The 26790-nt window shown below is 36.6% G+C and overlaps 2 protein-coding genes across 2 annotated transcripts in view; one reads left to right on the top strand and one right to left on the bottom strand.

The window, feature by feature from the left end:
- Positions 1-26790, top strand: part of CHRM5 (cholinergic receptor muscarinic 5) — an 84084-nt gene that overhangs the window by 24343 nt on the left and 32951 nt on the right. The window lies entirely within an intron of this gene.
- AVEN (apoptosis and caspase activation inhibitor) overlaps positions 1-26790 on the bottom strand; it is a 138300-nt gene that overhangs the window by 86665 nt on the left and 24845 nt on the right. Inside the window, exon 2 of the mRNA XM_014062229.2 lies at positions 13478-13649. Within this exon, the coding sequence (XP_013917704.2) occupies positions 13478-13649 (172 nt within the window). The remainder of the gene's footprint in view (positions 1-13477; positions 13650-26790) is intronic.

Raw genomic sequence — 26790 nt, 5'->3', positions numbered from 1 at the left:
ATGCGTGCTCACATGTGGCACATGCATGCGTCATACCTGCCAACAACGCCTCTGCGATGCTCCAGCTGCTCGGCGGAGCGTCACACAGGCGCTGAACACGCCATGCGCATGTGCGCAAGCACCGAAGGCTTACAGCACAGGTAAGGAGCTCGGGTGGGTGGGCCCTCCAGAGCACCGCACCGGAACGGTACCCGGTGCTCTGGGCAGGCTCCAGTACACCCATACCGGGGCGTACTGCCTGCAACCCACCACTGAGCTGACTGTATCACACCAGAACAAGACACAAGGACAGTTTTTCCCCCCGAATGCCATCACTCTGCTAAACAATTAATTCCCACAACACTGTCAAATTATCTACTAAGACTGTATTACTATTCTTCTTCTCATCCTTCATAGTACCTATCTCTTCCCAGTTATGACTATAACCATATTGCTTGTATTTTTACAATTTATATTGATTTTATTGTTTCCTAGTATGATTTGATTGCTTATTAGTATCCTATGACTATCACTAAGTGTTGTATCTTATTATTCTTGATGAATATATTTATTTTTTTCTTTATCTGCACTGAGAGCATATGCACCAAAGACAAATTCCTTGTGTGTCCAATCACACTTGACCAATAAAGAATTCTATTCCATTCCATTCTATTCTATTCCTATTCTATTCTATTCTTAAATTTACAAGGTACATAAAAGTATTATAATTGTGTTTTAAGGCTTCTTGAAATGAGAAGCTTTTCTCCACTTGTAACTTCTAGAACCTTCAGAAAATCATTCAGCCAGTTGACATGATATAAAGTCTGACCCTGTTACCATCACTTTGACAGTAACAATGGTTGGATGGCTCTAGAAAACATTCCAAGTCTCTACTGGGGAAATTAACCAAAGTAGGCATATGATCTAAAGAATAAATATTTAAAATGAAAGCAAATGGCAACAAAAAGTATGAATGATTTATCATAAATACTGCTGCAATTAAGTATTCTTATGCTTTATTCTGACATGCTGATAACAGTAAGTTGGCAGAAAGCTAAGAACGTTAACAACCAGACTTAAGAAGAAAAGAAAACACCAGGCTAGTTATAGTAATAAATTCATTCTGAAGGAAAAAGTCAGAGTGACACCTAAACAGATATCCTCTAAGCTCCAGAAAGGGCTATGCTTATCTTTCAGACTATTAAACTGAGCCTATTATAGTACATGCTTAAAATTATGAGACAGCTCTTTAACAAAACAATGAATCAGTTGGCACTTTTTGGTCTATTCTTATCACCTAAAATGCAGTAAGTATAAATAACACACTTTTTTTTTCAAAACAATACTTTTATTTAAGGATCACAATGATCATTCCAGCTATATATCTCCTCTCCTTATGATCAGACAGTAAAACAAATTCTGGAAGACAAATGATCAAATTAATAAGATTTCTATGATGTAATTTAATTATATATATAGGCATAAAGTATAATAATGATTAAAGTTAGTTCCTTGCATTTTCAGCGAAATAATATATGTCATTTAATGCAGTCTAATCTGCTAAAATAGTAAAGATATACATTCTTTGAAATCACAGGACTTCCAAATTCAGTTTTAAGTGCAAAAAAAAATAATTGACATTTCCTGCTTTTAACACAACAAAATGTATAAAAAAGGAACAGCTTGCTTGATGAAGAAAAAAGTATGTAATGTTGGGAACTTTTAGAAAGCAAATGTTGAACAGATGGTTATGCAGCCTACAATTGCCAATTTCTGATTTTTTTTCTTATAAATGGCTAATATCTTGGTATATATTAAAGGAACCTGATTGATTTTGTAAGAAAATAATGCTTTTGTTCATATAACTACGGAAACCATCTAAATCATTTCACAACTCCTATTTTTTGCCTTCGGGAATTGCAGTAATCTTTTTTTCTCAAGTCAAATGAATTCTGGTTTAGCAGGGTTAATGCAGTTTACAATACAATACAATAGCAGAGTTGGAAGGGACCTTGGAGGTCTTCTAGTTCAACCCCGTCTAGGCAGGAAACCCTATACCGTTTCAGACAGATGGCTATCCAACATCTTCTTAAAGACTTCCAGTGTTGGGGCATTCACAACTTCTGGAGGCAAGCTGTTCCACTGATAAATTGTTCTAATTGTCAGGAAATTTCTCCTCAGTTCTAAGTTGCTTCTCTCCTTAATTAGTTTCCACCCATTGCTTCTTGTTCTACCCTCAGGTGCCTTGGAAAATAGTTTGACTCCTTCTTCTTTGTGGCAACCCCTGAGATATTGGAACACAGCTTTCATGTCTCCCCTAGTCCTTCTTTCTATTAAACTATTAAACAGCTTAGTCAAGACTATTTGAAGCCTAAACTTAGATCAAGTTTTTTTCATTTTAAATCCCAAAGAAATACAATAATGAATTTCGCAGAGCAATTTTAGCAAAATAGCCTATTAAGTATGCCAATGAGTCCAAATGTCCGAAAGATCTATTCTTACTACTCCAAAATCATAATCTTAAATGCTAATTGTTTTGATGCGGTGGAATGCTGAATACAATGTAATAAAACTTTATCCAAAACCTAGTATTAAGCCTGAGTGTTTTGTATTTATTTGTTATTGTTTGCTTTTCAGAGGAGAGAGTTTTGTCCAGTGGTTAAGGTACCAGGTTAGAAACCAGGAGACTGTGAGTTCTAGTTTCGTCAATGCTGGCTACATGACTTTGGGCCAGTCACCACTCTCAGTCCAACTTACGTCAGAAGGTTGAGAAAATAGGAAAACAAACTTTGAGTTATTTATAAAAATAATAGAAGAGGGACTTTTAAACAATCTTTTAAAACATACCCAAGTTATCATTCTTGGTGGGCAGATTGCAACTTTACAAAACTGGCCATCTGAACTGATACTTGCTCTGCAGAGGAAATTACTGTTCCTTTATAATAAACTTAATTATTTAAATTTATTTATGCCTTAGGCATAAAGCCAGCTGGGTAACCTTGGGCTGGTCACTTTCCTTCAACCCCAGGAAGAAGGCAATGGCAATGGCAAACCCCTTCTGAAAAACTTTACCAGGAAAACTACAGGGATTTTTCTAAGCAGTCTTTGAAAATCAGACACAAGTGAACATAAAGGAAATTATTTTAAATTATTATCCATTTGGGAGTTCCTGAATTTTTACAAGATACCAAAATCAATGAATTTATATAGCTAGTATATTGTTTGAACTGTGCAGAGCTGTATATAAAATCAGATATATTTTATTCATACCATCAACTGCTATTCATATTTTATTTGAAGACATAACACATAAAAACACAATTTGCATAGCATGCTGGTTAGTCCCAAATTCCCAAATATATTACATAAAATACAAAATAAGGCAACATCATTATCATAACTTTTAAAAAATATTGGAAGATGGTATTTCATCTACAATTCATATAGCTGAAAATGATAAAAGCATTAAAAATAGTAACGTGAAACTATGCCTTAAAAAAAGGATGCTTTCTAAAAATTATGGAAAACCTTTCTTTTATGTGCATTGTTCTAGGCTGATGGTTGTGCATTCTAATTTGAGAGCCATAGTAAAACAGTAACATAATATTAGTATACTATAATGTAGTACTCAACTTGGGTAGAATTATTACTTAGACGAATCATAGAGCTGAATTATTTTGGCTCAGTCACTTGGGGAAAATCTTATGTTATACTATTAATATTATGGCTTTTCTTGTGTTTATTAAGCTTCAAAGGATGCTCAAAATAAAAGTATAGAATCTAGTTTGCTTAAAAAATAATTTTGAGTTATTTCATGATTTTACTCTTGCAAGGGTTTCCCTTCACATTAAGTCAGTGCTTAATAAACTAAGCATCAAAATCTAGCTGCCCTGCTTCTAAACATTAACACAACTTTAAAAATCAATCAATATTGATGTATAATGTTTGGTGATATAATCAGCCAGATGTAGAGATTCCACTTACTGAATCCTTCCCAAGGATCTTCAATAGGCAGATATTGTTGTTTAATGGTGTTAAACATATTGTCACAGGATGTAAGCTGCCTTTTACAATTAACCGATAGGATTAGTGGTGCTGCAGATATTTTTGGATGTTTCATGTGCTGTCTTTGCTTTTTTTTGCCACAGTCATTCTATTCCTTGTATCAGTGTTTGTATTTTGTGATTTTCTCCATTTCTTTTGCTTCTATTCTGTTGTCTTCAGCAACTACAACATCCACTATACAGACTTTTTTGTATTTCTTATTGGCAATTACTATTATTTTTGTCATGATTGGTATATGGTATAAACAGAATGTAGGCCTGTATCTCCACTCCGTAAGAATTATATTATGGCATACATAGTATGTGAAAACTGAAGTATCTGTACTTTTGATATTAATACTGAAACCAAGGATATTTGTGGCCTCTTTTACTGTTAAGTTTCTTACGATATTTCTTATGTCAAAGCTTGCAGAGTCTATTTAATTCTCAAGAGATCAGAGACAAAGCTAAGAAACCAAAATATATAATCTCACATTCTCAGCAGAAAGTACAAATCCACTGAAGGTTTGGTAAAGAAACAGCAAATAAAATCTCTACATCTTAATTGAAAAATGAACAGCTTTCACAAAAAGCCACCAGGTTTTGTCCTGCATCTATATGGGCAATAAATAGAAGCTGGAGTTTTAGAAAAATAAATATTTATTTATTTAAATCTAAGTATGTTTATCAAATATAAATATATTTAATATAGTTATATATTATAATAAATGAAATAATATTTTTAGGGATTGGGAATGAGGAGAGAATAAATGCATGTATTAGGAAGCAGATTCTAAGTAAATGTATTGGAGTATGTATTTCAGAAAAATCTTAAGTAGAACTGAACATGACCAATAAGAGGAGAAATTGCTTTAAAACACTATTTATCTTTTAGTCATTTGCTTTTTTAAATTACCATGGTTTATTCAACTGTATTGTTGAGAAATATTTCATAATACAAATGGTAATGTTTGTGTGCCTTTGCTTTTTTAATTAAATTAAAATATTAAAAAATATTTATAAATAATGTATAACTCCTCACAGTTTGAAATATATAATTTAAGCAATTTATCAAAAAAAAAAAAAAAGACTGCATTCTTCCCTCACCTATACAAGAATTTTCTTATAACAATCTGCTTTGCGAAATGTTCTTATCCTTGTCTATAAATTTCTTTGTTGTTTATATTCAACTATCTTCTCATGGAGAAAATCTATGTGTTTGCCGACAGTTGATACCAACTTGATAGCACATAATCATTGTCATCATCAAACTATCTTCAAACGCCCTGTGATAAATGATTTTCTACTGCATATACTGAAAATGAAAATCTGGCATTTTTTCCTTGCTTTTAGTCAGTTGTATAATCTAAAACTGGAATGAAAAACATCTGAAACATATCTAGTTAGCAAAACTGGAAAGAAATATAGATGTTTAACTTGTAATGGTTAGTTTGTTTTAAATAAAGTATAACATTTTATACTGCAAGACCATTATCAGATAAAATTAATGCTCTTGAATTAGTATATTATTTCATTTGTATGTTGCCCATGCCCAAAGATTTTAACTATCTAGCAATTTATATAATTTCACTGACTAAAAACACCCTCAAAAATATATAAAATTATGTATACTATCAATATAATTAACAAGAAAATTATCAAAAAGATAAACAGAACTATACTCATGCCAATTTTACATAATATCACTGACTAAACACACACTCAAAATATATAAAATTATGTATAATATCAACATAATTAACAAGAAAATTATCAAAAAGATAAACAGAACTATACCCATGCCAATTTTAAACCTGCATTATATCATGCCCCCTTTCTGTAATACACCTAGATCTTAACCGTTCACCAGAAATCCAGGAGGGAAAGAACAGACTATCTTCTAAAGCATTTTAGTGTGGTGATCAAAAATGTTTTAAAGGATTCTGTCCAATGGCAGGATTATTTTTGACCCCAAACTAGGTCAAATGGTTACTCCCTGAAGAGCAGGTGAAGTCAGTGGCCAAGAAGGCCTTAAACTAGCTGTTGCCAATGCACCAATTGCTGTTATTGAGAATAAGAGGCACCAAAGATTACTCAAGCCACATCTCACCTGGATGATGTAATCTTTTCTACTAAATAGATCTGTCCTTGAAGATCATCTGGAAATTTCCACTGGTGCAAAATGCAATTGAAAATATGAAAACTGAGCAGTCTTATTTCTGCCACATACTGCTTTTGTCATAGGAGTTGTATTGGTTATCAGTATGTTATGGCTGGTTATCTATCAGTTATTTGAAAGTCTACCAAGGTACAATATGAGGGGTTTGCAAATTTCTTGCACTTTTGTGATGTTCCAGAAACAATTCTACCAAGTAGAGATCAAGAATCCAGTCTTACAAAAAGGCTAGAATTATACTTTATTGTGTATAGCAGGGGTGTCAAACTCAATTTCATTAAGGGCTGTATCAGGACTGGAGTTGACTTGAGGTGGGAGAATGGTCAACTGTGACCAACTGTGTGGGCATGGCCAGCTTGATGCCACTCACTGGGCGTGGCTGACTGTGAGGGCATGGCCAACTGGGTGGGTGTGCAGGGCCAACTGTGAGGGCATGGCCAACTGGGTGGGTGTGGTCAGCTTGATGCCATTTGCAAAACTGCTGGCATGTTTCCTCTTCACACTGGGTAGACCGGGCCGAAGGTATGTGGGCTGGCCCCATATATTTACCAGGATGGTCCCGCAGGTCAGATCCAACTACATTGCAAACCGGATGTTTGACATCCCTGGTCTATAGTAACAAAATATTGCAGAATTGATTGTGCTTTTTCTCCTGTCCCTCTTAACACCAATGAAGTAGACAAGAGGCAGTTTGAATCTCTCCATAATCCCTTTCTTCCCAAAATTTAAGAAATGCTTCTGTCCTTTTATTTATTTAAAGGTTTGTGAATATTAGCTTCCTGGTCATTTCTATAATTCTCTACATCCCAGAGTTTTTACAACTCTGTCTTTTCTAAAAAGCTTTATGATTGCTTGCTTGTCTCATACACCACCTAGAGACTTTGAGATTGGTGGGAGAGGGGTATTCTATACATTTTATAATCATAATAACTTGTAGCAAAAGCAATAGCACTTAGACTTATATACTGCTTCAAAGCCCTCTCTCAGAAGTTTACAGAGTCATCATATTGCCCCCAAGAATCTGAGACATTCAGAATCTAACTGACGGAACTACAGGTAGGCAGCAATCAGCAGAAGTAGACTGCAGTACTTCATTCTAACCATTGTGCCACCATATAATTGTATTTATTTATCAATCATTTCTAAGCAGCCAGATAAATCTTCATTTCTACAAAGTTATCTTTCCTCAGATCATCTTGCAGGATAGGAATTTATAAATGCAGAATTTGTAACAATTGATAGAATAAATATCTGAAACAAAGCTGTCCATCAAAAGTATCAAGAAATTCCCCCCGTGTCTCTGAGAACCCTGACAATTTTTATGGCCAACCTCTTTAACAGACCCTTTTAACAAAATACCTCATGAAAGTCTAGTTTTTATTTGTAACCCCCTTGATAAAGATTTGTTCAAAACACACAGCACTGGATTTACAGAAACAGAAGTTCCTATTGGCACGTGAGATATTCTTTCCTTTCCACTCCCTCTTTCTTTTATTTGTGGTCTTTTTTTCCTTCGCGAGCAAGGAAAACCGCAACATGTGTTTGCTTCAATTTCTAGAACAGAAATCGATCTGACAAGTAATCACTTAATAAGCATTAACATATCTATTAATCTGGAGGAAAAAAATCATATCAGAACTTCACTAAAATAAATAGTTAATGTTGACATTCCATGTTCCTGTTAAATTAAAACTACAGATGTAGATGGGGAAATCCCAAGAGGAAACTGCTGTTACATGAAAGGTGCAGCTTCTGATTTCTTAGCCTGTGCTAATCAGGCTTTATTGATATAGAACTGCTTAGTCTTTCATCAATCTGATAAAACCAATGAGTTGCATTGTCTATGTGGGAAAGGTCACATAAAAATGAGATAGGCTATATAAACTGTATGAATAAATTAATCAGCGACCTGAAAGATTTAAAGAGGACAGCTTTAAATTCAGGGCACTCTCCTACTCCAAAACTGGATTATACATAAAAGAAAAAGGATATAATCCCCCACAAAATAGATTACAGACATTTGGGCGCAGCAAGCATCTTTACTCTGTAGTAAGAACCACTGGATTAAGTGGGGTTTTTTTTTTACTTGTTGAATAAATACGCATAGGTTTTTGCTCTGCTGGGGATGGATCAATTTAGCAATTTAGTAAGCTGCAGTGGAAACAGTGGAAGAAGGGCATGAAGCGATTTTTCTTTTATCTTTGTAAAAAAGAAACAAGTCGATAGAGGCTGTTGTGATGGGCTGCAAAAACAAGGAAACCTATGCATGCTTACTCTGTAGCACATCCAATTAAGTTCAGCGGCTCATGCCTCTGGAAAATATGTTTAGACTTCTACTTCAGTTCAGTTGTATACTAGCCTTATTGTGGGCTTATTTCCTTCCATTCATAGACGATGAACATCTGCAATGGAGAGTTTCTCCATTTATGGAAAATTTCACATAAAGTGAAAATCCTTATTTTTCTGTATTATGTGTTGGTAATCTACAATTAGATTCACAGTCTAAGACTGGAGGAAAGTTAATAATTCAAGTCTTAACTAAGAACTTAAAAATTATTAGGCAGCATCAAAAAATATAGGCAGTTCCAAAAAGGGTGCTTTTTAAAATAAACTAATTAGGGTGTTCAGGTCTGATAATTTCAGTATTTCTGGATATAAAGGAAGTCATTTAGGTATCTCTCCAAAGACACTAATCACAATATATAACAATGGATTTCTTTTTCATAAGCATTTAACTTTGATCTGCAATTCCCAGTATTTTTTTTTCCCAGTTGTTTTTCCTCAATCCTAACTTTACCCAGAAAAGCAACATCAATGAACCAGATTTTCTTCTTTTTAATAACTGGCTTGTTCTATCATTATCAGGTATGTTTTAAACAAAATGTCTTTCTGCTTGGATCTTAAAGTCCTTAACCCATCTTAACCCGTTCATTTTGAAATTGAAATTGAAATTTAATGAATTTATATGCCACCCAATCCCGAAGGACTCAGCTTGAAAAGGAAAGCCATGGTGGCGCAGTGCTTAGAAGGCAGTACTGCAGGCTACCGCATTGTTCACTCCAGAAGTTCAATTCTGAACAGCTCAAAATTGACTCAGCTTTCCATCCTTCCAAGGTCGATAAAATGAGGAGCCAGATTGTTGGGGACACTATGCTAACTCTGTAACCCACTTAGAGAGGGCTGTAAAGCACCATGAAGCGGCATCTTTGGAAGAGCTTTATAGCTCCTGCTGCCTTAAGAAAGTTGAAAACATTCCTAAAGATCCATCTCATCCTGGGCACCTTTTTTTTTTAACTATTACCACCTGGCAGACAGATAATAAAAACAAAGTCAAATAGGCTGAAAAACAGCTTCTATCACAGAACAATAACTATTTTGAATTCTACTGTATAGAATATTACATACTACTGTATATTAATGGCAATATTATGGTTTTTCAATTCAATTGTATAGAATATGAAGGGTGTGCTTATGTTTTATTTTTATATATGGCATTTAATTTCGTTGTACCAGGTGCAATGACAATAAAGTAAACTAAATTAATCTAAACTAAATATAAGTCTAAGTGCTATTGCTATTGATGGTCCCAAAGTTTTATTCTAATGAATAATTTTGGCAACACGGTCATGAAGCTCCTTGTAGTGATCTGTCAAATTTTGCTCCAGACAATCAAATGGTGAGTTGTTGCATTCTTTTTTGTTACAAAGGTAACATTTGCTGTTGTTTGTTACATGTTAAATTTTCACCTTCATGAAATTAGTTTGCAAAGCTTGTTCCTAAGCCGCTAAAATAAAGCCTTCAGTTTCTTTCTTTAAATTTCCTGATCTTAAACAAACTTCATGTGGGGTTTTTATCAGCTTTTTCTTCTATATCCTTCAAGTATTGATACTATCCTTTGCAGGGACGTGCAGTCACTAGAGGCAGGGGAGGCGTGGCCTCACCAGTCATGAGAAAAAGGAAAGAATTTTAAAGATTTTTTAAAAAAATAATTAAAAAAGCCAAGGTAGTTGCTTCCAGACTCCAAGTCACAGTGACTTTGAGTCTGCTTAGTGTTAACTGTAGGGGGAGGCTAGAGAACTATGGGCCTCCTTTGCATAAGGAATTTTTCGCTTTTTAAGAGTTAAGCAAGGGTTAAAAAGCGAAAAAGTTCATATGCAAAGGAGGCACGTGATTCTCCCGCCTCCTGATCTGGGAGCAGCGAATCATGCCTTGCAGTTGAGTGACTGCACAATCTAGCAGCAGGAGCCTTGCTTGTAAAATGCGCCTGTGTTGGAAAAGTTCATGCTCCGAGCAAGTTCAACTCTCTACTTTGCATCGCGGAAGCCGCCAAGAGCAGAACCATCTATAGTCAGAAGACTTAGAGGTCTCTTATTTCAAAAACTCTCCCTTAAGAATGATAAAGTCTGCATTAAGACATTATTGTTATTATCATCCCCAACATGGGAAATTAAAGCAATCTGCATATGGAAGCCACTTGGGAATTTATGGCCAACAAACATGGTAAGCGAATATGGTGCTACTGAGAAGTAAAGCCCACAGACTTAACTGCTGGGCTGGCTGCAGGCTGGAGCAGCGGCGGCGGTGTGAATGTCGGCCTTGGGTCTGCAGCAAAGGCGCTTGGCGGCTCCCACAATGCAAAGTGCCCTGCCACCACCGAAGCCAACATTCACGCCGACGCCGCCCGCCCGCTGCCCTGGCCTGCAGCCAGCCCAGCACCGTGCTGGGCTGGCTGCAGGCTGGGGCAGTGGGTAGGCGGCGGCAGCGGCAGGGCACTTTGTGTCACGGGAACTTCATTGGCCGCCGCTGCCGCTTCCTCTGCTGCCACCGCTTTCCCCTCTGCCCTGGCCGCGGCTTATGCCATGTTCGGAGTGCTGCCCTTGAGCAAGACGCAGAGCCCGGAGTCCCTGCTGGACATCGTGGTGCGGTGTGTGGCAGAGAAGTGGCCCTTCCAGCGGGTGGAGGACTGGTTCGAGCTCATCCCAGAGCCTGTGCAGCGCCGCATCGTCTACTGGTCCTTCTCCCCGCACTGGACCTCTCCCTCCCGGTAGCTTCTCCTCCTTTAAATCTCTTTTTGCCCGCTGTCAAGCCACTTTTTTCTTTTTGCCTCACCAGCCATAAGCTTCACCGCACGTCACTGATCCTTTGTTCACAACAATGTGAAGTCACAGGCTTCTAGATCAGCATCTTTACAATTACACCAAATTGCTCTGTACAGAGAATCTCCATGGATAGAGAAGGTCTACTGCAAACATTCACCTACCAAAATCAAAGAAGTCAGATCTATCATGCTTATCCCTCTCCTCCTTGAAATAATAGAGCAGAATTCCACCAGTTTTTCCATTTCAAGCTCATTTTTCCTATGTTACTATATTTTGAATTAATTTTGCAACTCCAAAATGTATACGCAAAATCCATATGATATCATTAAAAACTATTAGATAAGAATTTGTGTAAACATAATGGAACCTAGAGAAACAGAGTAAAGACATCAAACAAAGAAAATGCATCAGGCAATTTATTTAATAGCTGGTTTCCTTAGTGGCAGTAAATCACAATATGCCAAGCCAAAATAATGGAATCATTTTTTAAAGTACTATACTATAACAACACCAGGGTAAAGATCAAAAATTATTTCCATCAGGGAGTCTCTCCATGACAAAGCATTCATGAAGATATTTTTTTTTTTAAAAAGCAGAGACATTCTCATAACCTAGAAACAAACATTTCAGCCACACCAAAAGCTGAAACAGCTTGAACCTTACAGCAAATATCTGATTAAAAACTACTATAAAAAGTCATTCTCTCTTATAGCTAAGAGCGTACTCAAAGGTGCTAGAGAGCTGGTTCAATCCACTTTGCACTGCATTGAAACATTGCTCCAAGTTAAACAGTCACGATCAATACGGCTAAAATAGGGGCAGAGAACTCATATTTTCTTCTCTTGTTTCAACTCATCTTCTAGGTCATTTGAAAAGGAACCTCTTTGCTGAGACCTCTATTGCTGCACTTGTGCATTTTTGCCCAAGCTACTTTATCTGTCTACTACAGAATACTCTCAGTGGAATCAGTGGCAAGGATAAGGCCACACTGTTGATAATAATAGGAATAAGTAATAATCATGACAACAGAAATGGCAATACTGACAATGCAAAAGAAATAGCATATCAAATATCCCAAATAAATTTACCTTCCCAGATTTAAAATAAAAATGGGATTCGCCTACTTATCTGTTTCTCTTGAATATTCAATGAAACTGGTTGTTGCCTAATTTACATCATACTCCATATAAACATATTGAATATTTATATTGCTATTTAAAAAAATAGTAGTCTTGTCCCTAAGTGCTACAGGTCATCCTCACTTAGTGACTGCCTCAAACAGTGATCATTCAGTTACAATGATGATGAAAAAGTAATTTTTCAATCAATGCCCGCATTTACAACTCTCACAGCATCTTGTTCTCAGTCATATACAGTTAGTGAGTATGTGTTGTCCTGCGTAAAATTGTAAGCACAATCACAGTCCTGTTATTTTTCTTCACTTAGCAACCACTTCATTTAACTAGTGTGTTGCTGGTCTCAATTGCAGTTGCAAAACAAGTACAGTTGCCAGAACTTATTGTTATGTGATTTTGCCTTAGCAATTAAGAGAAAAATGATCAGTGCTTAATAACAGATCAGAAGCAGCAATTAAAGGGCCTATATATTCTCTTCTAAAAATGCTGTTTATATTACAACATAAATGAGCCACTGGACTGTCAGCTCTTTGAGGAAGTCCAGACAGGAAATTAACTCCACCCACCCACCCACAAAAAAAAGCCCATGAGTTTTTTACCTTTTTAACCTACAGTAACTTTACCTTTATTGTTGGGTCAATAACAAAGCCTTACAAGTCTGAGAGCATTTCTTCCCTCCTCTGACTTTACTGTCTGGGAGAGTACCTTTTAAGATCCTTTCTCCATCCCCATTCCTTCTGTGGTCTGTCTCTTAACTGATCATTGCCTGGCTAAGGCTCTTCCACTTGTCTCCCAAGGTTATTCTTACAAACTAACTTGATCTAAAGCCATTTTTGGGGTTCCTAGCCTTTTTCCTAAAAAGATTGACCAAAACTTCTAAATTTGTAATGGGTTTTTAACTAATAACAAACACAGGAATTTTCCAAATGTCACTATTATAAGACAAATATGCATTACTATAAAGACAAATGTTATTACTATAAGACAAATTGCAGGCAAATAGTCAATAGAAATTGACTACTGCTTGCGATTCTTCTTTCTTACCTGCTGAGCTAAGCAGTACACTGAAGTCTGTCCCACGCTGAGATTCACCACTGTCATTTTGTGTTTCTTTCTCACTTTCTTCATAACGGTGCCAGTTGGAGACTAGCTTTCTTCTTGAATAACTTCCCCGGTCTTCTTTGCCCATTTCTGGTAAATCAGGTTCAGCAGTAGCCTATAGCGTATATCAGAAAAATGATTAAATAACTGTGATTAGCTTTTGCTTTTATTTCTTGGAACAAGTTTCCAAGAAAAAGTAAACAGCAGTCTTGTCAATTTTTCAACAATATTTTATATAGTAATATCTTGATTATAAACTCTGCTGCATCAGACTTGGCAATTGGATCAATATTTTGGCTAGGACACAGTGCATGATGGCAGAAACTTCCTAATTTCCATTTTTATTTTGTTTTGTTTTTATTTTTACTTCAGAATTGGATGGTAACTATTAGTTTTAATGTTTTAAAAAATAATTATTTTAAATTTTAACATATTAATATTCCTATTTCAGAAAAAAATATTCTGAAAATAGAATTCATCTTATCTCCCTAAGATTTAATATTTACATTATCAGATTTCTATTCAACTACAAAGGATTACAATCATAGCAAACAGGAATAGTTAATCTGTGTTAAACGAATTAGACCTACAAGGCTTCACAGTAAACTGTTAAAAGTGAGAGATCATTAAAAAGAAGCAGAGCTCCTCATTAAGAAATACTTTTTTTAACATTCAGCATAGTAAGTTACAACAGTGTTCCTTAGCTAAGCTGTATGAAGATGTGTGGGCCTCAACTCACAGAATATTCCAGCCAACATGTAGAATTTTAGATGTTGAAATCCATATAATTTAAGGTATATTTAAAACTTTTAGTCATCAACAATCAGATTTTAAAAATTCAGTTATTTCAACGATAACAGGAAAATGTGGCACACATTTGTTTAAAAATATCATTATATGTGACAGACATAACATCCTCCATGCAGCACTTGTGGGTAATCTCATTTAATCTTTTTTAGACATACTGTACTCATCATACTGCTCACCTTCTGGATAAGCAACATAATGCAAAGTATAGAACAGGGATAAGAAATTGTGGGCAAAATATATTAAAGACATGAAATAAGAAAAGAACAAAGGAAACACCATGTTTTAATTTATACTAGCATCATTATACTTCTACTTTTAACGGTCTTCTACTTTTATAGAGATTGGGGGTATCTATGAGGCAGTTTGATGAAGAAGTGATTTAACTACAGTAAAGGGTAGATATCAATGTCCTCTATCGCCAGTTATTTCTCATATTCACAGAAGGAAAGACTAGATGTAGCATGTGCACTAAGGCCAAAATTATTTGGGGCAAGCCCAAAGCCATCATGTACAAACCGCTCCAGCCCTCTCTCCCTAGGGCAAGGTTTGAAGTTCCCCAAGGCTGTCCATCCTGGAAGCTCTGACAATATCCAAGTGCGTCTAGAGATTTCTAGACAATCAGTATTCCAGTAGTAATTCTAGCTTATGCCCATTTCCCATTCCATGTACATTTAGTTGCACAGGTTTGTCTGATCAAAAGTCTCCTATACCATCATAACAACCACTCCTCCCTAACTTTCAATTTGGGAAGTCTGGAAAGGCAAATTTTGACAGGGCTATATTTTTGTTGTTAAACAACCAGGTCTCAGTAATATGTGCCAGTTTAATGCATTTGCCCATTGTAAGGTATAAAGGGCTGTAGACTTATCCTTTACCAAGTGAGTTCCCTGAGCCTACATATGTAGGGCATTTTTTTAAATATTAAGGGTATTACATTGGAAGGGGACGAGTATAAATTATTTCTGCCTGCTGCTGATATTTTGGCAAATTTATAAGGCTGTGTAGTATTTTGGAGATTATTCTGGTTATAGGATAAAATGGAATAAATCTAGTTTGCTTCCCCTGAATCCTAATATATCAGTTCAATATATCAAATCCTATCTCTATGTAAAGAGACAAGATTTGATATTTCTATTGATTATATTAAATATTTCAAGCACTATACACCTAAATATGTTTCCAAATTTGTAGAAATAAATATATTGAAACTTACATTGACTCCTAATATTACAGTTTTTTAAAAGTCCATTTTAGTTCTTCCACTTCAGTGGTAGTCAACCTGGTCCCTACCACCCACTAGTGGGCGTTCCAGCTTTCATGGTGGGCAGTGGGGGTTTGCTGTAACTCTGCTTTATAAATTTTATAAAGTAAAGTTACTTCCTTACTTTATATATCACCATTACTGTGGAACTGGTAGGCGGTTAGAAAATTTTACTACTAACAGAGATACAAAAGTGGGCGGTAGGTATAAAAAGGTTGACTACCCTTGTTCCACTTACTGTAGAATAATATGAAACTATCACCATCCTCTCAATTCCTACTTTCCTATATACATATTAACAACCTAAATAGCCTAAATGTATTTTCTGACATACTGTATATCTATGCTCCTTTATCCATAATTAAAACCAACACCTTTATCACTTGGCTTATAACCATAAATTCCACTCCACAAGGTGAGAAGTTCATTCAGATGTATTATATCCTTACTTTTTCTCTTAATATCACAAATACAGAAGCACTTATTTTTGTTTCTTTCACATAATTCATTAATTCAAACTTGTTATCATCTCCTCTTTTATATGCCTTGGTCATAATCAGTTATTACCCTGTCACCTATAATGACTTTGGTTAATCAAGGCTTACATATAACTTTTTTTTTTTTTAGAATGGCACAGAAGTAGCATACTGGGTTCATGAAGCATTTCCTGCTAATATTAAGAATGTTTTTGCCTAGCATGATACAACCACAACCCAAAACCTGTTTTATCTCAAACACAGTCAAGTTATTCTATGCAAGCTGGGATAACTAAAAATTATCTTGAAGCCAACAAACCATTGCCAATATGTTTCCAAGTACAACGTGCATGCATTACAATAGCAATAGCAGTTAGATACCACTTCACAGGGCTTTACAGCCCTCTCCAGGGTTTTTTGCAGTGTCAGCATATTGCCCCCAACAATCTGGGTCCTCATTTTACTGACCTCGGAAGGATGGAAGATTGAGTCAATCTTGAGTCAGTGAGACTCAAACTGATGAACTGCTGGCAGCCATCAGTCAGCATTCTAAGCATTTCAACAGCTCTTGATATACAATGATACACATTCAGGATGCTAGAGATCTTCCTGATTGGATGCTAGAGATCTTCCTGATTGGATGTGCACACACATACACACCAGTGGTGGGTTGCAGGCGGTACACCCGATTCAGGCGTACCGGAGCCTGCCTGGAACACCGGATACCATTCTGGTACGGTGCTCTGGAGGGCCCACCCGCCCACCTGAGCTCCTTACTGGTCTTTTAAGTCTTCTGCACTTTTGCGCACACGCACTGCACATACAGCACCTGCGTGACGCTCCACTGAGCAGCTGGAGCGTCATGGAGGCTTGTGGAGGCACTAAAACACATGTGCACACTGCACGCATCCATGTGGATGCCGCCGGGCTCGTTCCAACCGTACCAGTTGGAACAGGATCTGGAACCCACCACTGATAGATAGATAGATAGATAGATAGATAGATAGATAGATAGATAGATAGATAGGTAGGTAGGTAGGTAGGTAGGTAGGTAGGTAGGTAGGTAGGTAGGTAGGTAGGTACGTACACACACACACACACACACACACACACACACACACACACACTATAGAGTTTTTGGATGATCAAGAGGTTTTCCAGCTCTATTACTGGACCAAGTAACTACTGTTCTGACCTAGGCTTCCCAAAAGCACAAAGCCAACTCCTCGTCCAGACAAAACCCCTTTTATTTAGTTTAAAGTGAATTCCTCTCCAGCAAAGTCCCGGCCACCATTCTTTCAAGAGATTGCACCACTATAGACCTTTATCAGGCTTGGAGAGCTGCCCGGCCGATATCTTCCAAATGCCACTCTGTAGCAGACAATACTTGGCAAGAAGTCAGGAACAGATCTTAATGAATTGAACTACTTGTCTCCTGAAAATTCCACTCCCCTTTTGCTCCTCTTTATTTCCTATGGGAGGGCCCATTCACTGTCCACTTGTGGCTTTATTCCTGAGTCAAACCTTGTTCCTTAGCTGTTCCCTTCTCCTGGCAGCTCTGTGCATGTGCACACTGGGAACAGGCTCCAGTTGTTCTTCTGCCCCACTGATGTCCAACTCCAAAGACAGCTGATAACTGTCAGATGGCCCTGGACCCATCTCTGCCTTCGATGCAGAGCACTCATCAGAGCCTTCCCCAGACTCCAGGACTGACCCATATTCCTCCCCAACCTTCTCACTGTCTGAACCTGCCACGAGCTCCAATGGCCACTGGTGGGCCACAACAACTGCAAAGTATACCAACTTTATCCTGTAATAAGTCATTTAATTATAAATATTTATTCATACTTTACTGAACATACTTTATTTGACATAAGTATAAAATTATTTCAAAACTAATGAGGAAAAGAAGGCAACATTAAACACTGGCAGAACTGAGCTATTTAGATGAGACGACATAAAAATGAAAAATACTACATATGCAACTATCACAGTCTTGTGAAATTTGCCACTTAGGTGGTTACAATATGGAACAATAGTCATGTGCTCCAGGTAAGCAGGGAGAAAGCAAATTACAAGGCTGGTTGGCTGAGGAGAGACAAGTTATATACAAGGCTGTCTGGGGAATACTTGCTCTAGATTGAAAAACATTTAATTACAAATACATGCACAGGAAGAGTGATGGGAAAATAAGGTCAAAGAAATTATTGTCGATTACTGGAATAAGGATACATCTTTTTTATACAAACGCTGCCACAGTGACTCAGTTATTTGCTCTCATGCCTCTTTATATTCTCTGAACAATCCTCTACGTACGGTAATAGCTGAAGGAAAAGTTTTGCCCCCGAAAGTTAAGGAAGGTCAGATCTGGTTCGAATTTGGATAGAAGACCACGAAGAACTGCCAAGGCTATAGAGCAAACTGACGAGAAACTATCCCAGAAGATGATAAGGGCAGACTGTGGACAAGAAATTTCACAGGTGAGTCCATTCAGACATCAGTAGTTGATGACTTGTGACTTATGGCTGAGGGAAAGTGAATTAAGTTAGCAAAGCAAACAGTATAAAATAGGCATTTGAAGGCTGAATTCTTTGTAAGATCTTTGTAAGGATAGATACAAGCAGGTGTGTATAAGGCCAACTTTCATAACATAAGAATCTTGGCGAAGAATTAAGTCCATTCAGCTTTCAAGGTAAACTGAGTAGTTCATGTGAACTCTCTATTTGTTTGATTTTTTTTCTTCACAGTACCTAAGGTCTCCTGAGGTTATGCTGCCAATTTTAAACTCATGAAATTTATAAAATATAAACCTTTCTTTCCCTCGAAGAAAAATAAGTTAAAAATCCTCTTCTTTCACCTGACATTATTGTTCTTGAAAAATCAAGAAAAAGGTACATCTTTTTCATTTGTCATCCCTGCATTAAAAGATCAATATTCAGACAATGTTGTCACTGCTCAGATTCCCACTGGAAACTTTTATACCCTAAATCAAATTAGCATCTATTCTATAAATCAATATTTCTTAATTTTAGCAACTTTTAAGAGGTGTGGACTGCAACTCCCAGAATTCCCCAGGCAGCATTCTGGTTGAGGAATTCTGTGAGTTTCCACCTCTGAAGAATGCCAGGGTTGAGAAACACTGTTATAAAACAGCATGACTGGTTTTTAGTAATAAATAGCTTGTAACTAATTTTTGGCATTTTTAATGCATTTTATTATCATGTACCTCTTTCCAGATAAGCCGTTTCATAGAATTAAATAAACATGTAGAGGGTAGCAAGATTAATGATAACAATTGGGGGGAGGGGGGAATCCAAGGAGTATGTTTCAATCATTATTTAAATTATTTATTGAAATTTCAAAATCCATTGTAACAAGCCATGCAGTGTGTCCTTAAATCACATTAGAGAAGATTGCCACTACCAGCATCTTGTGTTTTGTGTCCAATGCTGCAATCTTTTGAATGAACATTCCAGGTTGTCCTAGCAACCAAATGGTTCTACCTACAATCCCATCTTCACAAGAAGATTAAATCAAAACAAGGCTTTCTGCATTAAAGAACAGCAGAAACAAGCATTCTCCTGGTCCATTTTTTTTCCATCATTTCTAAATGAAATAAACAATTATAGGCTCATGTAATTGTTAATGTAAATGGTGAAAGTTAATTCCGCCGATGCATTATTAAACTCTTCTGTGACTGACTATACCAAATAACGAGTGCTTACTATCTTAATATTCATGACGTATTTCAAAAACAGATTGGAAACTATTGTGTTCATACTTCAATAAATTAAAATTTCAACTTTATTTTCAATATATCAGTGCTCAGAATAAAATCTGCTTTCACTAATGCAGAAGTTATCAAAGCACAAAGAACTAAAGTATCATGTGTTCCAACTGTTCTTGCTAGCCTGCTGCTTTCATTGTTAGCTCTTTCTACTTTAAATAAACGTCCTTAAAAAAACATGACAACCTACTGAAGCCACCTACTAATTACAGATTGGGTACTTTATGATTTTTACAAAATATTTATATAAGGTTAACTATAAACATGTAACAAAACACTTTTCCTAGCAGCCCAAGGATTACATCCGAATGAATTCCAAGTATAGCTTTGCATACATCACACAAATATTTAGTTTCTTTTGGATGAGAGAACACTGGAGATTTATGATATCTGTGCAATGTTTGAAGTATTTCTCAGTAAGTAGGATTTATCCAGAACTCATTCAAGTAAGGAAAGAGATCTGCAGCAGGCAGCAAGTATAAAGGACTATGCTCTGTTTTTTCTTACTCTAACTAAACCCCTAAATTCTTGTCAGAATTCAAATTACAAAATTCCTTTTCGTGCAGAGCACTAATTTCATGCTACTTTACAAAGATCACCTAATATATTCCTGTAGATAAACACAATGCACATTCACTAAATGTCATTATCAGTATCTGTCTTGTTCCCAACAACGTGCCAAGTAACACTTCAGAAAAAGATCAATGTGACACAACCAAGTTTATTGTCTAATCGCTATTTTTAAATTTGCTTAGGCTGCCATACTGAGGACTGGTTTTAAAGATAATGTGATCTTTCAAACCAACAGTTCAAGTCTCAGACACTCATTTCTTTACAAGATGAAGCTATTATAGGAAAGAGGTGGGGGTGGGGGAAAAGCAGGATGCTAAAATCTTCCCTACTTTTTTTTTTGGAGGGGAAGGTAATTCCTTGGGTTTTCATTCCTGATTTTTGTGGCAATATTTTTTTAGAAGTTGTTTGCCATTGCATTCTTCCTAAGGTTGAGGTAGAGTGGCTGGCACAAGGTTCTATGACTAAGGCAAAGATTAGAACTCATGATCTATCAGTTTCTAGTGTGGGGTCTTAAACTACCACCTTACACTGGGTCTCCCAAATTCCCTTTCTTATAACTACCATATTTTTCGGAGTATAAGACACACCTTTTTCCCTCAAAAAAGAGGCTGAAAATCTGGGTGCATCATACACAGAATACAGCATTTTTTTGCCTCCCAAAACCCCGCCTCTTCACCAAAATGTCTGTGCCGAGCCTGTAGAAGGCTTTCAGAGAGCTCCTGGGGGCTGGGGAAGGCAGAAATGAGTAAAAAATGGGCCGTTTTTTACTCAATCTCCCCCCCCCAGCCCCCAGGAGTACTCTATAAGCCTCCTAAAGGCTATGCATGCAATTTTTTGGACAAAAAACGGGCCCGTTTTTGCAAAAAACAGAGTGTTTTTTGCTCGTTTGGAAGGGGCAGCCCCCTTCTGCAAGCCCCTAAAGGCTATTCATGCCTTTTTAAAAAAAAATAATGGGTCCATTTTCGTGAAGGGAGGTTTGCAGAGTGCAAAAACTTTCTTTTTAATTTGCCTCTTCAAAACCTTTGTGCGTCTTATACTCCGGTGCGTCTTATACTCTGAAAAAATATGGTAATCGCTAAGAATGCCTTTCCTGTGGCAATCCCAATTCTCATAAACTGCCCCAATCCTTTCTAAGCCTTTTGCTTGTTGCAAAACCAAACTTCCCTTCACTGCTTCAGCAATGAGGAGTGCAGGTAATTTACCATGGGACATAAGTGCAAAGTGTACAAGAAACAGTGGAAGATTTGTTCGATGATGTCAGCCTTCCCAGGTAGACAAGACAGAAAACACAATTGTCTCTTTTTCTCTTTTACAGCCTCAGAAACTAAGGAGGTTCCTTTCTGAGTCTCTTTTTCTGTCCATTATGCAACCGAAGGCTATGCTCTTTCTTACCTGATGATTGCTCCCTAGGTAGTAGCATCTTTCCCCATCTAACCACCCACCCTCAAGGTCATTCCCACATTCTATTACACATATAGTATATTCCCTTTCAGTTTGCTAGTGTGAAGGTTACAGAAGCAGGAGATGCTGTTCTGCAAGTGTATTGTTACATCAACAACTACGCACTGTGACAAGAACAAGATACCCTTTTACAGCTTTCATGTTAGTCATCCCTGGAGTTGGAGGCAAGCTAAGTGTTTTCACCATGAACCTGAATATTTCCACTGCACTGCAGTGCTAAGCAGTATTTCAAATGTTATTCAGCACTTAACCTTCTAAATTATTAATTTAATTTTGCATCAGGATTCTGCAGCCAATCTGATTAATTAACTATAGGTCAGCTATTTCAACATCAGCAGTAATCTGATTTTGCATATGGACAAACTTACAAACTTTTAGTTCTCAATATAATTTTACAGTCAAAGATCTGTATTTCTTCATCCTTTTCACACTCCATGGACTGTCAGACAGAAACTTCAAATCTTCCCACCGGCCCTGAAGATATTAAATTCTAACACTATTTATTTTTTCCCTTTGAAATTGCAGTACATTTTGCAAATATGAGAAACAGCTGTTCCTTTCCTACAGCAGTAGGAAGAATTGAAACCCAAACTGTCATATTTGAATCACTAAAGATAAGCATTTTAACATGCTAAAATTAAGCTTAAACAAGACTGTGGGGTTTGCAACACAGCAAAATTACGCAGTGTTTTAGCATGTGATGACACCAAGACATGTTAAGTTTTTTTCAAGCAGAGTTTGCAAGTTATGAGAAAATAGCAACTATAGGTAGTCCTTGACTTACAATCAGTAGTGAGCTGCTGCTGGTTTGGACCAGTTTGGGTGAACCAGTAGTTCAGAGCAGCGCCTGGGCCTGGCCACCTGCCCCAGTGCTATCTGGTCCTATATAACCGCCGTATTTTTGTTGCCGTGTACATGCGCGGTAGGCACACTTACAAGCAAAGCAAGAGTGTGCACAAGCGCACGCTCACATTTTCACGCTCTGGGTGAACCAGTTGTTACATTATGTGACTCCCACATCTGCTTACAACCATTCATTTAGTAATTATTCAAAGTTACAACAGCACTGAAATAAGTATTTTATGACCGTTTTTCACTCTTATGGTCAACTATGATCATATGATCAAAATTTGGGCACTTGGCAACTGTTTCATATAGTTGTAATGTCCTTGAGTCATGTAAATCATCTTTTGCAACCTTCTGACTAGCAAAGTCAATAGGGAAGTCAGATTCACTTAACAACTGGATTACTAATGTAACAACTTCAGTGGTTCACTTAATGAGGGTAAGAAAGGACTTGAAATGGGGCAAAATTCACTTAAGAACTGTCTTACTTAGCAACTGAAATTTTGGGTTCATTTGTGGTCATAAGTCAAATGCTACCAGTATGTTTTGTTAAATAGTTAATTAGCAAATTGTCTATAACAATTTGTCTTGAGACCCTGTTAGAAATCTAAGAAATATGGCAGTCAAAAAAGCATATTTTCCCCTTCCTTTTCCTGTAATCCTTATAGAGAATATATATGGATGGTTTTCATATATTGGCTTTTGTGTTCATCTTTATAATTATGTCCAGTTTAATGAATCTGCTGTAGAGGGCTGAATAAGGTGTGCCAATTAAGAAACCATAATCAAACTTAAGGTGCTGGTATCAAAATCATTTGGAGAGAAATATGAAGGAAAAACTATTAGACCTTTGTCATAGCATGCATGCAGTTTCAAGGATCAGTAAGTCTACTTACCGAACTTTGGACAGAGGCAGTAAGAATTTGATATTTTGTTATCAGAACAAAAAGGTTATGGAAAAATCACCACCAAGAAAAATATACTGAAAAGTAAACATTATCTTACAATGCCTTAATTACAAAGATCTGGTAATATGAACAACAACAAAAAAAGAGAAAACATTTCTTCAAAATGTAAGTAACCAGAAATTATAAAGAAGAAAAGGGAAAAAAAAGTTAAAAACGACTAAAGCCATGCTATTAATTTTTTTTTTACCAGAATCAAGTTTTTTGAGATAAGAACTTGCTTTAAATGTGCACAAGTGTGACTGCTTTAAAAAAAACCAGAAAGGTTTGCATCCTACCTATTGCTCCCTACATGTATTTAAAAAGGCAGAGTACCAGATGCTTAGATGAGGCTTTAGAATTTTAGAATTTCAATGAGAATTCATTCAATTAGAATGTGTACCCGATCTATGAAAACTGACTCTTTTCCTGCATCACCCGTATTGTTTACATTGGCAACATCCCCACAAAGGCAGATGTTTTTGAGCAGCTGCTATTGACAGCAACTGACATCCATGTGATTAAAGTCTCCATGAGATTATCAGATTATAAGCATGACTGCTCACCCATGCCTGTGGGCTTCAACTGGTGTCTTTTGAGTGATTCAGCCACACTTTCTGGTTTCGGCTTTTACTGCAAAAAGTATTGAATTGTATGCTGATATACCTGACACTTAAAGCAGTTTATAGTAATAGAATCATTTACAAATCTGCACAACTATACATTCAGAGAAACGCCATAGTAGTATAACTAAGGACAGAATGTAATTTTCTGTTTTGAAAAATGTATTTTGATTGAAGTCAAAATGCCAATTGCATACCAAATACATAAAAACTGAGGAAACGTGCATAATTTCTTTGCTTCAAGGGAATTGACACAATAAATTACGCTGCTTGCTCTTTTAGCAAATGACCTCATGGCTGAGAGAAGAAACAGTAGGATGAGAAATCAAACAGTTTAGTTTCTTATCTCACATAAATTAATTCAATCTCCCTCCATTATCTTCCTGCTTTCCTTGTTTCTCACTCTAAAGATAAGCTCCTTTTTCTTTAAATTTATCATGAACAATTCACTGGAAAGTAGTCATTTGTGTGAACAAAAAACAATCACAATTTTATCAGCTATAACAAAATAATTAAAGTAGATCTTAGTCCTCCTCATCCATTTATATTTGCTGTTTTCAGACTCCACATGACTGCTAAAGTCTAATGGCAAAACAGTGTGGTTTTTCTGTAGGTTTAAAAGCATTCGTTTTTGCCTTTCAGCTGCTAACGGAATTTCAGCTCTAGTGTGAAATAAGTTCATGGAGATGATCAAAATTGCAAAATTAGATAGTTGGGGAGGGGAAGAAATATGAGAAAGCTGTAACGCATTTACATGAAATACAAAAAATGAGATTTTAGATATCTGTAGATACAGTTTACTACTATAGCTTATTACTACTACTACTTTCCACTATCTCCAGGTATGCCTTTGGTATCAGAAATAATGTCTTATTTTATCTCATTTGCATATATACTACAAGTTGAACATTTTATCTTTAAGATCTTTAAGCATTATGAACAATGTGGTCCAGGCAGTCCCAAGATTAAGAATATCCACATATAACATTGCTGTTGCACGAGTTGCATTTGTTACCAGTTTGCTCCAGGGTCCAATTCAAGATATTAGTCATTACCTTTAAAGCCGTATATGGCACAGATCCAGGGTATCTGAGCAGCCATCTCATCCCAATCGGACTAGCCCATTCCATTTGCTCCAGTGGAAAGGGATCTGCTATGGACCCCATCTGCTAAGGAATCCCATTGGGCAGGGTCAAGTAGAAGAACTTTTTTCACTGTGGCCCCCACACTCTACCATCAGAGACGGGAACTTGTCCCACCTTTTTGGCATGCCAGAAGGGTATTAAAACTTGGTTTTGCTGGCTAATTTAGAGCCCCAAGAGATGCTCACCACTGGAGATGGTTGATGGGATAAGATCTCATCCCCATTTCATCCATCTCCTCGCTTATAATTTTTGAAATAATTTTAATCATTTTTCTATTTATTTTTTTATGGTTTCTAGGTCACCCAGAAGCTTTTTATAAAGGAGATGAGTGATATATAAATTAAATACTGATTAAATAAATAATGAATTTACCAACTATTTGTACTAATGAAAAGACTACACATTACTAAAAATGGCAGTCAGCTAAATGTGAAGTGATCTGAGTAGAAATGGAAGATAGCAATGGGATCCAACTAGAAATGGTGGGTGTATTTTTCTTATTTGAGCCAAAGAACCACTGAAACCGCACAATGTTTTCATGACCATCACAAAATAGTGTATGTCCATTTTTAATACACTGTGCAGCAGGTTTTCATAGGTTTTTAGCACTTTGCAAGAACATTATGCAGCTTCAGTGGTTTGTTGGCTCAAAGAAAGAAGGCTGCCCACCATTTTGAGTCAGATCATGTGACATTTTACTTGGATGATGTTGTTTTTCTCTATTTACCAAGCTTCCAAAGCATAAATCTGATGCAAGTTTTGGTGGCACATCAAAGAAAAAAGTCCAATCACAAATACAATAGTATTAATAAAGCAGTCAAAAAGAGATGAAATTCCATCTGACATGGGAGGCATTTGACTTGGTCAATGGACATTTTTTAAGTGTAAAGTAAGAATAATGGAGCATGTGAAAGGTCCTGCTCTGACGAAAGCTACAATGATTATTAAACAACAGAGTGATTTAATCATTGAAGTGGAAATGCAATTGATAATTTTGTTAGCTGACCAAAATCAGCATGATATGCCTATTAGCCTTACTTTATTGAAGGCTTGAAACCTTCTCAATAATTTAAAAGTTATACGTGCGGCAACTAAAAGTGACTGAGATGGAGAAATTTTTGTGAGTGGAGGCTGGTTCAGACATTTCAAAGTGAGGATGAATTTACATAATATTAAAGCTGAAGCAGTGGGTGCCAATTTAAGTGCTGAGTGACTTTCCTGACATGTTTAAAACAATTATTGAAAAGGGATGTTATTTGCCAGACCAAATATTTAATGTAGATTTGGGAGAAAATATGTCTGAAAGGACCTACATTTTGAAGACGAGAAA

The sequence above is a fragment of the Thamnophis sirtalis genome, unplaced genomic scaffold (assembly GCF_051295495.1).
Source record: "Thamnophis sirtalis isolate CommonGarterSnake01/CBP01778 unplaced genomic scaffold, rThaSir2_p1.2 scaffold_1, whole genome shotgun sequence".
Taxonomy (NCBI): Eukaryota; Metazoa; Chordata; class Lepidosauria; order Squamata; family Natricidae; genus Thamnophis; species Thamnophis sirtalis.
Note: the sequence above shows the minus strand (reverse complement) of the source record. Positions and strands in the feature narration are given on the sequence as shown.